This window comes from Pangasianodon hypophthalmus, chromosome 5, assembly GCF_027358585.1.
Source record: "Pangasianodon hypophthalmus isolate fPanHyp1 chromosome 5, fPanHyp1.pri, whole genome shotgun sequence".
In the NCBI taxonomy this organism is placed as follows: Eukaryota; Metazoa; Chordata; class Actinopteri; order Siluriformes; family Pangasiidae; genus Pangasianodon; species Pangasianodon hypophthalmus.
In genome coordinates, this window is record NC_069714.1 from 7,449,904 (window position 1) to 7,462,580 (window position 12,677).

General features: G+C 37.7%; 1 protein-coding gene across 1 annotated transcript in view; it reads left to right on the plus strand.

Moving 5' to 3' along the window:
• Window positions 1–10,835, plus strand: part of ramp1 (receptor activity modifying protein 1) — a 31,132-nt gene extending 20,297 nt beyond the window's left edge. Inside the window, exon 3 of the mRNA XM_026927877.3 lies at window positions 9,928–10,835. Within this exon, the coding sequence (XP_026783678.1) occupies window positions 9,928–10,183 (256 nt within the window). The 3' untranslated portion in view covers window positions 10,184–10,835. The remainder of the gene's footprint in view (window positions 1–9,927) is intronic.
• The last annotated feature ends 1,842 nt before the right edge of the window (window positions 10,836–12,677 follow it).

A 12,677-nucleotide genomic window follows, 5' to 3' on the forward strand; every position in this document is an offset into this window, starting at 1 on the left:
TTGTGACATAAAGAAAAATAATCCTCTTTAAAGTTTTATGTAAGCATTTTGATCAATTGTGTTTTAAGCATCTAACCTTTGATCTGGTGAGAATTGCCCATTTGTGGTTTAATTGAAGCAGCTGTTCATATTGATCCAGCCTCACTAAAACTGAGGTATTGTAGCAGAGGCATCCAATGTGAAACATTGCTCTGGAGTGCTCATAGTCAAGGCATGTCAAGGCAAGAGTCAAGAGCCTGTCAATCTCAGCGATTCTCTGTCTCTAGGGCTCAAGAAAGTTTTTGTTCTCAGTGACCTTTCACTCATCATCCTGCCATTGGCAAAGTTTTGACTGTTGACAAGGGATTTCTGTCAAGCTTCTGTCAAGTATTTGGTAAATTCAGCACTTGAATTGTTTTGCTCCAGTCCCTTACGCACAGTTAGCAATATCATTGGTTGCCATGGATGCTTTAAGGACATACAGTTGCCTCTCAGCTTTGGCTTGTTGCTCTACATCTGATGTTTTTCTTTGTGCTGCAGAGCAAAGCTGGTGAACATCAATTATTTTTGGGAGTCCAATCCAGAGGTTTTATAAATAAAGTGGAGAAAGCAGTTCTCTCTGGAGAGCATCCTTCTATATTCAGCAGACAGAGATTTATTCGACAGCAAAACCTGCTCTTCACTTTATTAGAAGAAAAAAAAACAAGCCGCACACAGAGTTTGACAGTTGGGCTCCAATATAATCAGTAACTCTAAACACAGTGGGGAAAAGTACATCTGTGGTCAGATCACAAACAAGCACTGGGTTTTCTCATGTTAAGCCATCATGCAGAGAGTGTTGTAGTGACAGGCGCACAGTGGAAATGTATGAGTTATGCATGTTGCCTGCATGAACTATGCATGTTGGCTGTATTTCTCATCATGTTCCCAGGCATGTGGTTTTAAATGAGGTGTACTCAGAGGTATGAGTGGGTTCTGCTAATGCTGCTAATTAGACACACAGAAAGTTTGACTTGTTTATCTGGTTTGTTTGCCTCTCCTTTCAACAGTGAGTCATTTGTTATGCTAACCATGAGTAATGTTTGCTATGATGGACAAGGTTGACCTTGGCCACTGGCAGTGAATATTTGTTGTGCTTTGCAGTAGGAGAGACAGTGCCATAGAGCAAAATATGCTCAGGGGTAAAACATAAGCCTTGTTGTCCTGGATTAATTCATTTTTTCTTTCTTAAATTTTTTTTACACAAGTCTGATATTCATAAACAGACTAAAGCACAACATTAAGTTAGGACATTAATAGGTGTTTCCCATAAACACACAGCCATAAAGCTGTATATTTTGTATGATTGAATAGTGAATTGCAAGACCAGATACAAAAGATTTGCGGTGAAAGAGAATTATTTTAAATGTTATACAGCCAGTTATTTTTCCCGAGTACATTTTGTAAGCATGGTTTGGAGAGCCTGCTCATGTTTTTCTTTATCATTTACTTAATTCTTCTACTTCAGAAAACCAATGTTTTTATCCATTCCTATAATAGGCCTGAACCACTGCTACACTAGTGAATTCTCAGGAATTTATTTAGGGCCATATTCAGAGTTGACTTGTACATGCTTAAATTGCACACATGAGTATTCAGACCTCAACCATAACTGCAGACTTCAGCGCTGTACAGGCTGCTGCTTGTGTTTTGCATGCGCAGGGCGGAGTTTACCGGAAACACGTGCGATTCTGACCCTTGATGTATTGGCTCCAGTGAGAAGCAGTACTAAGTCCAGGAGGTGCTTGTTTTTAAAGGTTCTCATCTAAACCCTGTCTCCAACGCTTCTACTTAAGAAAAATCTGGCAGCCATGGAGGTGTGGACTACACACCGATGAATAAGGAGTCCAGAACATCGGCTTCAGCTGAATAAACTGATTCTGAATACGACTAAATTCCCTTTATAAATATTCAGTTTAATTCAATTTTATTTGTATAGCACAATGGCCATTGTCACAAAGTGGATTTACAGAAATATATAAATTCAGGATATAAATTATATAAATATATTGATATAACATTTTGACTGTGAATGTGAGTGGACCATTGCCTTCTAACGAGCACCGCTTAGTGCTAACTATTAAGATCAATGCTTGGTGCCTAAGAAGTTTTGTCCGTTCATCTATATGTGTCATTGTGCATTAGTGCCCATGTTCCCTCTCTTAAGGTTGAGTGGTGCGTTCACCAGGCTCAGAGATCAAGCAGTCGCAGCTATTAAAGTGCTCATTAAAATAGCCATGGCTCCTTCTCTCACACAAGATCTTCCTCTTACCTGCTCACGAGTGCACACAAACAGAGACAGAGACAATAACCGAGGTCAAGGGTTAAAGAAAGAGTTGCAATAATGATTGCTATCTGCAAAGGATTACTGACGTTGCTACTGGAAGGTTAAAGAGCCAAAACACCACACTGATCAGTAAACATCCACCAGGAAAGACAGCTCTCCCTAACACAGCCATCCTGTGTATGTTGGGTCGTTTAGACTTGGATACACTCAGTTTGATTTTTCAGAGGAAGCTCTCTGAGCCCTAGGGGAAAAAAAAGAAACAAATGAAATGACAAATCATCACTAGGGTAGTGAGAGACCATTTATGTAAAATAATCTCTTCCCACACAGAGAGTATTAAATTGAGCATGAACATAAAAAGGCACATTGTGCACAGCCTGCATCTACTTAAGCTATTAACAGCTCATCACTGGTTTTATTGCCTATACTGGAATGGACAATTAGACACTTCAATATTTATATATTTTATACAAATCAACTATATAGATACAATTACAGTTGAATATTTAACTTGAGATTAATGAATAATATATTTTGAATATGTAAATTTGGAAGATTATTTTTTAAATCTTCCTACATAAGTACAGAAATCATATCAGATTTAAGAGTCTATTGACTTCATGTGTTGTAGCTGTAATGTTCTCTCATCCAGTCTACAGCTTGTCTCATTGATGGCACTAAAAAGCAGCTTGTGGAGGTCTAGATCCCATTTCTTCTTTTTTTAATGTTGCTAAATCCACCACTTTGAAACAGAGCTTACATCCTCGACTTGGGAATAGTGCTTAGACAAATCTGAATCATGGAGTATTGGATGATATTTTTAGCTGTCAAAATGTTAATGAGGGAAAATGAGAGGCTGTGAAAAAGGGAATCACAGAGCGAATCATTTAGAGACTGAAAGTGTCAGTCCATGGTTTATCATGAACAGGAAAATGTTTTTGAGGCTCGGAAATGATAGTTGCTCATTTCCGGGTTTTTGATTATAGAATGTGGAAAATGTTTAAATATTTCATTTACATACCTTTTTTCAGTTTAACAAACTCCTTAATTTATGGATCATATAGACTGTCTGGTAATTAAGACTGCCTTAAGAACTGAATATGCTCTGCCTGTACACTCTGTTTCCAATAGTTTAAAATAAACATAGGTCAGGAAGTGTTGCAAACCTGGAAGTACATACAGTGTCATAGACAATAACAGCGGCAGCCAGCCCCTCCACCACCGGGGGACAACCAGAGAAGCTGTCCTGGGATCAGGCCAGGTGAGAGGCCAGGAGGTTTTAATAGTCTACTGACGTGCAGAATAAAACCACCTGAAATATGTCTATTCGATCAAGTTATGATGGTCAAAAATGTAGGGCCGTGCATCATTTGCAACTCATCAGACATGTTAATATTTCTTCTGTTTTGTAAAATGGTTTGTGTTTTTTTGGTAAGAGCTTCCCCAGTGGCTGGGACTTTCATAGCAAATTACAGACATTTTCTTGTATTTAGGGATCTCTGGGTATTAGTTACATATATTTATGTGTGTGTGCTGAAATGTCACATACATCAGGCACAAGAAAAAGGCAAGAAGGACTTAAGGGAATGTATGGCAAAGTTCTTACAGCAGTACTGAATATAACATTAGAATGAGTTACAGTTTGTTACAGCCATTTACGCTGTGTAGGTCTTTTCTGTGTGTATGTTTGCATGTGTGTGTGTGTGTGTGTGTTTTGGGGTTCTTGGTTTATCCCCATCCTGGGCTGTATGTACAGCAGGCCTGACTACAGGACTAAGAGTGTTACAATATAATGGTATGGTGATATGCCAATATCATTACGCTGTACCAGTATAGATGAAAGAATATGTTTATCCCAGATGCGGCGCATCCCTTAATAGACGAGATAAAACTTTTATAGTTGTGAGCTGTAGAGTTGATCTTCTCCAGACGTCTGCTCCCCCACCGTATCTCCTCTGTCAGGCACTGACTTGATGCCAAGGCTTGCAGGATCATTGCCACAAGCTCTACACTCAGCTCCCAATGGAACACACTCAGGTCAAACAACCTTTAAAAACCACTCATATGATCTAGTATCACTTAGTGACATTAATGACTTTGAGAGGGAGCGTGAGAGAGACAAGCCGTGGTGACAATACTGTTTCTGTGCTCTACAATATCCAGACTTTAGCCGTCTATAAGGCAAAATGCAGCAGGCTAGTTGTTGAGGATTGTGTATTGTTTAAATACATGCACTTCTCAGCCTAATTCATGTAAGATTAATATAGGCAATTTAGGGTGGAACAGTTAAGAGTTCAGAGCCCTATAATATATTGTAAAATCTATTCCTATTCCCATGGTCACCATGGAAGAATGTTTAATTGCGTCCCCATATCTCATTCCTGTGCAAATCTCGAGTAAATAACAGTTAAAGCCAGAGGTGTCACGGTCACAGTGTGCTGATATTTGTCTCCAGTTTCTCTAGTCAGATATATTTAGTGGTGTTAAACCATTCGGAAATTCAATCTACTGACTCATGGGAGTGACATCTGCTTTAGGGCCATCCCCCCACCTACAACATATGGTTATTGGAAAGAAGCCTCCATATACTCATCTATTTTAGGAGCTGAGAAGCTCACTACTCAAGCTCACTCAAGTGCTGCTTTAGGTGTTATGGAGTAATCACATTATTCCTAAATGTGCATAATTTTCATGTCTATTCAAATGCAGATGTGCATAATAATGAATAAATGAGTGTCATATCTTTTATTGGTAAGGAAAATGGTCATATGTACAAATGTACATTGTTTGTGTGGTAGCACAGCATAACCTACCTTAGACAACTTCATTTAATCAGCAATCTTAAAACTTCTTAGAATCTTTAAATCTTGAATGTAAAGTGCAGCTTTGACATAACATTTCTTCAAAACTATGACGAACAGCTGGTGTAGTGAAAACAAGTCCAGAGGGATGTTTTTCATCACGTCTCTTTAAATATCCATTTCCTTTCTCTTTTCCCCTGAAACTAAAAGGTTATGCTCGTTTATTATTTGGGTTTTTTTGTGGGGTTTTTTGGACATAATCTGTTCATTTAAGTATGTATCTAGAAGAAGATATCCAATGCAATCAATTTAGGTCAAGATCAACACGTAAGATGAGTGTAAAGTGTCTTGCAAATATGTTAAAGCATAGACATATTTTATTTTATATTTTATTATTATTTTGTTATGAATGACACGTTGTTTTACAATTCCTGATAGCACTTTATTGCAAGGTCTCCAACTACTGCTTTCATCATGATAAATTAATACATGCACTAATTTTTAGTGCATCAGGAAATAATAAAGTGTATACATTACTGATATACGTCATATACAATTAGCCATTAACAAGGATAATAGTTCAGTATTAACATCTTATTAAATCAGTTAATTACTATAATGGCTTACAGTATTAATAAATATTATTTACATTATGAGGGTTGTGTTTGAAAACAATGTAGGTTGACCCTTTAAATTATAGGCGATTTGAAACCCTTTTGACACAAACACTGCGTGCTAGCAGATACCAGTCACGATTACCCTACATTTTGTAAATGTTAATGTAAATAATCATTATTAACAATACAAGTCATGATAGTAATTAACAGAATGAGTTAATAATTAGTGCATGCATTAATTCATTATTATGAAAGCATTAGTTAGGTTAATAACCCTAAAAGTTCTGCATTTACATTAGGTATATTTGTTCCTTGCCATGTACAAAGTTTTTAAATTATTTTTTAATAATATAGAAAATGTTATAGATTATACGTTATATGTCATACAATATATAGATAAAATATACAGAAGCCAAAAGATATGCCTCATGTTTCTCATGGCATGTGTGCCAGTAATTAATGACTGAGAATAATGACTGAGAGAATGGTCTGTCCTGTCTACAGTATTTTCACTGCCACTCCACTGCGCAGATTAATCTGACTGTTTCCTGTGGCAAATAAAAAAAACACCCCAGGAGAAGTCATACGGCATTTAAATAGTATCTTAAACAGAGGGAGGAGAGCTGACACAGAGCAGCAAGTGTGGCCGTTAAAAGACAGTGCAAAGTGCCATGAATTGAGCGCACAAAAGGTACTGGAGCAGGAAAACGAGTGTGCTGAAAAGTTCCACATGTGAGTGCACTTCAGTTTGGTGCTGAGCACTGACACATGCATGCTTAATTTTTAAGACTTTGGGGCAGACATAAGAGAGGTCTCCACTCCGATGAGTACTCTCAAACAACCCACTTTCTAAGGCACCCTCTTTTTTTTTAAATACAAATTTAGTCTTAGATGTTTATTTAATGACCTCTGCATTACTGAGTACATAAAACACATTTCCAAACATTACTTACACACATTACACACTTTTCCAACAGAAAATTCAATGTTACAGAAAAAGGTTTGTATGTATAGTAAAGAAAGAAGCCTATTACATAACAGACTACTTTTCAGACAAAAAAAAAACATAATGATAGCTGTCAGGTTTTGCATGCAAAAAAAGAAGCAAGTGCAATAATCAAAGTCTCCAGTAGAACTGTGGCCAATTCTCTAAGATGCTCAGTAAGATTTACTACCTCATTTACTTGTAAAATTGCACAACTTGTATCTGAGACTACTGATTAATTTTTTAAAACCTAAAGAGTTGTTACAGCAAATATTAGCTTTTTTTTATTATTATTGTTTGCTGTGCTTTATTTTAATAATTTAATTATTTTTGAAGGCATCTTTTCTTTGCAGCATTTCTGTACATGTGCACAAAACTGTATATTGTTGCCTCGTATTTATAGCATTACATTTCATTGTAACAGAGCAGTAGGCTATGCAGAGCTGGCTAAATAGATCCATCTTTGATTGTTTGCTCGATTTACTAGACATATATGACATGCTTAACAATGCTGTTCCACACCATTGCTTCTGCATTATATTATCTATCATTATAATTATAGAATTTTGGCCATGAACTAGGTCATGTGTAGTCTAAACTAATTTTAAACCAAGTTTAAAATGCATATCATGTTGTCTTATACAAGATATTAAATCTATATCATTCTTCAAATATGCCTCTAAAAGAGAGAAGACAAGAAGAAAGACAAAAGGAAATGTGTGAGGCAGCTAGAGGCATTTGCATCCCTCACAAACTGGATTAAAGAGCGGGGCCACAGAATTATATTATAATATAGTACAGTCGAAGACGTACAGTTGATTTAAGGAAGGGAAACCTTACACAGTCCCTGCCTTGCCCTCTTTTTCTGTCTGTGAATTACAGTGTTTTATTTTATGCATTGTTGTCTGCTTCTCACCCCAGCAGAAACTGATAAACTACTGCACTGTCTAGCTACTTCATCTGATCCTGTCCCCTAACTGCCTGAGACAAGTCTGTATCTGAGTAATGCTGATATAATTGTATTAGTATAATTTGATAAATACCAATCTAATCATATAATCAAGCTGTGTTTTCTCCTCTTTCTTGACAAGCTCACACTGCCATCCCTTATTTAGCCATATTTAATTCCAGAAAGGAAATGTTGGTTTGAAGGTGTTATTGTACAGCATTGTAAAAGAGGGCTGCTGGCTAAAAGTTGTGTCAGCCATGTCATCCCAGGCATCCCACACATAGCTGAATGGCCTTATAAATAGACTGCCTGGGGAGGGCACTATGGGGGTGGCTGTGTGAGGGTGAGAGAAAGAGAGAGATGGCCTGCGTTTTTTTTTTTAAGTCCTACTGGACGAGATAGCAAACAGTTATCTGCTCCAGAGCTCCTCCAGGTTCGCTAGAGAAGAAACGGTGAAGCTGAAATGAAAAGAGGTTTTCAGACACAAACATGCACACGTCGCTCATGGTTAATGAAGGATTTTAAATGCTTAGCGTAAAATTAAGTGCTGTGAGCATGTAATTACAGCACAAGCCTGGAATAACCTGCCATGCATAATTATTAAATAAGAGCAATCAGTGTTTAATAAAATTATATTTGAACAATAGTAGGTAAATAAAAATTATATCTGAGCAATAAAATTATATCTGAACAATAGCAGGTACTTTCTCTCAGAGATTACTATGCAATACACAACACACATTTTCAGACTTGTTGTTCAGTGACAGCAGTGAACAGCTGGGAATGAAACGGTACTATATAAATCATTAAGGCATAATAAGTAGGTCTGAATATACAGAATATACAGAACATACAAATTTGATATAAATAGATATAAATAAATTTGTCTCTAATGAGCAAGCCAGAGGAGACGGTGGCAAGGAAAAACTCCATGAACACATGCATCAGAACTAGATGGATGGATGGATGGATGGTTGGATGGATGGATGGACGGATGTACTTTATTGATCCCCAAGGAGAAATTTGGGAATGGGAGTATGCAGATACAAACACAAAATACGATCACACTGCCTCAGGTAGTGTGATCGTATTTTGTGTTTGTATCTGCATACTCCCATTCCCAAATTTCTCCTTGGGGATCAATGGAGTTTTTCCTTGCCACCGTCTCCTCTGGCTTGCTCATTAGAGACAAATTTATTTATATCTATTTATATCAAATTTGTAAATTTGTAAAAAGTCCTATAAAGCTGCTTTGTGACACTGTCCACGCATATCTTAACCTGGTAGGATCTGAGTATTGGTGTAGGATAATTTTTAGGGTTGTAACAATAAACAAAATCTAAATTTGATACAATACGATATGATGCAATACATTTTTGATGCAGCAAAGATTTCTTTAATCCAGATTGAATCAGAAAGGAAAGACTGAATGCAGCAGAGAGTTTGTGCGTGTGTGTGTGTGTGTGTATGTGTGCATGGCATACTAGCTGTACTTTTGTGGTATTAGCACTGGTATATTCTAAACACATTTAGGGGATTCAGCTCACTGTAATGTTTCAGTCCACAACTCTCTGGCTGTCAGCGCCATAATTTCCCAGGAATCTGAAGAGCTCTCATACACCAAACGTTGAAGACGTGGGGGAAACCTGAAGTCCCTGCTTGCTGCTGAATGTAGCCGAATTGGATGCAGCTGAATTGCTGTTTTTCTCGAGCCAAAAGCATACTTGGGAGATTTTTTTAAAACTCCTGTGGCCTCTCCTGATTCGAGATAAAGAGGAAATTACTTTTTCAGAGGAGGGCATTCGGGCTTGATTAGGTTTAAATGTTTATTTCACCCCGTATAATATAAATATATTGCTGTCTCACAGCTCCAGATTCCCAGTTAGATCCGGATCTCGGGTTACTGTCTGTACAGAGTTTCTGTGCATGTTCTCCCCGTGTCCATGTGGGTTTCTTCCAGGTTTTCCGGATACCTCCCACCCTCTTGAAAAAACATGCCAGTAGGTGAATTGGCAACACTAAATTGCCCCTAGGATGCGCATAATGCCCTGCAATGGATAGGCTTCCCATTTAGGGTGTATTCCCAGCTCACGCCCAGTGTTCCTGGGGTAGGCTCCGGATCCAGGATAAAATGGTTACTAAAGATGAATTAATGGATGAATGAATAATTATGTAGCCTACATTTATCAACACAATATTCCTGATTCCATCTGATTTGCACATTTTTGTGAGCATATTTCTAATCAGTCTTTTGTATTTCTTTCCTGAAGGTCCTATGGAGAGCTGACAAACTGCACCTTCGTGGTGGCTTTGAAGATGAACTGTTTCTGGCCCAACAGGCTAGTGGACGAGTTCTTCATTAGTGTTCACCGGCACTACTTCCACAACTGCTCGCCCACAGGCCGACTGCCTCACGACCCACCCAGCAGGATTTTAGGGCCTTTCATCGTAGTACCCATTGTGGTCACTCTGCTCATGACTGCCTTGGTGGTGTGGAGGAGTAAACGCAGTGAAGGCATTGTGTAACACAGATCAGCCTATTCCAGTGACCTTCTAAAGCACCGTGGCTCATATTACCAAACCCAGAGACCATGCACTATGCTGCTGAAACAGAGAGATGTTTAACTATTGACTCGTATCTCATCAAATAGCTGAAGAACGGAGCAGCATGCTGCCTAAACACACATACACACACACACACACACACACACACATATAAATGACCTGAAAAAACTGTACTAGAGACTATCTTTAAAATATAAATTCTACAGGTAAAACTTCATTTCATAGAATTCTATCATATATCTACAATGTCCTGGATGGTAATTTGAAGCAGTGCATTTTCATTACAATACCTCAATGATGAGACAGCTGAAGTGCAAGTGGAACTGACACTGGCTGAATAAATCTAATTTATGAACAGAGAAACCACAGAAGTAGATCACGGTTATTATCATTATCTGTGAACGCTGGACTCCATAGCTCTCTTTCCTCTCACCTTCATACATTCTCATGCTGTGCAGTGTGTCAGATCCTTATAATATTTAGTATAGTTGATATGCTGATTGGGTTTATTTTCAAAATGGAACAAACCATGTGACTATTATCATACTGTGTAAAGGCAATGCCATTTTAATTTTATTGACAAATAAACATTTAAGGTGAAGTAAAATTTGAACTATCTTGAAATGACTGGGTTTAATTACACAAGGCAGTCTGGAAAGCTTATTAGCTTGATTTGTGATGATTAGAGACTTTGATTAATTAAATGTTCATTTGGAGTAAAGTTTGTAAAGCTGGTGACTCTTTCACCTCCACTATTTTCAAAGGGACTGTACCATTTCTTATCCCATGTTTATTTTTAAATCTGATTGCTTTCCTTTTAATGCGTCCTGATGGCTAAACATCCTGAACCAAAATGTGGAGGCTTTTAAAAGAAGCTGAGGTAGCTGAGTGTTTCTGCGTTAGTGAACTTGCTCGAGTGGCTGGAAGGTTGTGAGCTTAAATCCCAGGATTGCCAGAAGGGCACCGAGAGCAAGCCGCTTAGGATTCAGCTGTATGCTTTGTTTGGACTCTGCGTCACTTTTAAATCACTTTGGATATGAAATTGTAAGGAAAGTATGTAGTTGATGGTTTTTCAATATGTAAATATTATTTGTAATTATTAGCATTCTTGTAAAGCTAATCGGCATTTCTGTTGTCACTGTCTCTGCCATTACTGTTCACTGCACTTCATAAGCTTAATAAGTTCTCCAAACAAAACCACCATAGCTCCATCAGTCCTGAATCCTTTTTCCTATAAATACTGAACTCTTTCACTGTCACACTTCCATTTGCTTTGTTTACATTCTCGCTCTCCTTTGATTGGCTCCCAACAATTTAGACTTCTTTTGTGCCTGAAGTTGAGGTGTGATGATGTTTAACATATTTGAGCTGGTGTCTGATGGCACAGTGTTACTGCCTCACAGCTCCAGGGTCCTGGGTTCGAACCTAAGCTTGAGTTACTGTGTTTATGGAGTTTTGCATGTTCTCCCCATGTCGTTGTGGGTTTCTTCTGGGTCCTCTGGTTTCCTCCTTCCTCTTAAAAACAAGCCAGTATGTGGATTGGCTAGAGATAGAAGATAAATTGCCCATAGTTGTGAATATATGTGTGAATGTGTGTGCGCATGGTGCCCTGCAATGGACTGGAATCCCATCAATTGTGCATTCCCATCTCATGCCCAGTGTTTCTGGGATAGGCTCCAGATCCACCACAACCCTGACAGGATAAAGCAGTTACTAAAGCCGAACGAATTCATTCATTCAGTGAATCAAGAAACTCATTATTCGCATGTATTGTTGTGCAGGGGGTTAAGCGAACAAAAATTATGAAGTGAAATAAAAAAAATAAATAACCTAGCAACACAAATCCACCCATGAGCTTTTAAACATGTCGTTTTTCCTCATTTATTTGGGTAAACATAATATTTTCACAACCTGGCTCATTTACAAAGGAAACAGCTGTGGGCCCAATTAGATCAGATAAAATTTACATATGCATCAATCACAATTAAACAAATCTAATTACTCTTGCACATACATTTACAGGAAAAGCTTGAAAATGTATGATTCTTGGTAGGTTTAATATGAGTGCAGAGATTTAGCTCAAAGATCAATCAGCAGAAATGCTACTACAAATAAGAAGATAATTTATCACTCTCGTGTAATGGTAATATTCAATTCAATTCAATTTTATTTGTATAGCGCTTTTAACAATGGACATTCACAAAGCAGCTATACAGACATATATAAATTCAGGATATAAATTTTACATTTTTTAATTTATCTCTAATCTTTAATTTATCTCTAATGAGCAAGCCAGAGGTGACGATGGCAAGGAAAAACTCCCTGAGAAGATATGAAGAAGAAACCTTGAGAGGAACCAGACTCAAAAGGGAACTCATCCTCATCTGGGTGACACCTGATAGTGCAACTATAAATATTCTATAACTGTGTACTACATGGTCAAAAAAGTGCAATT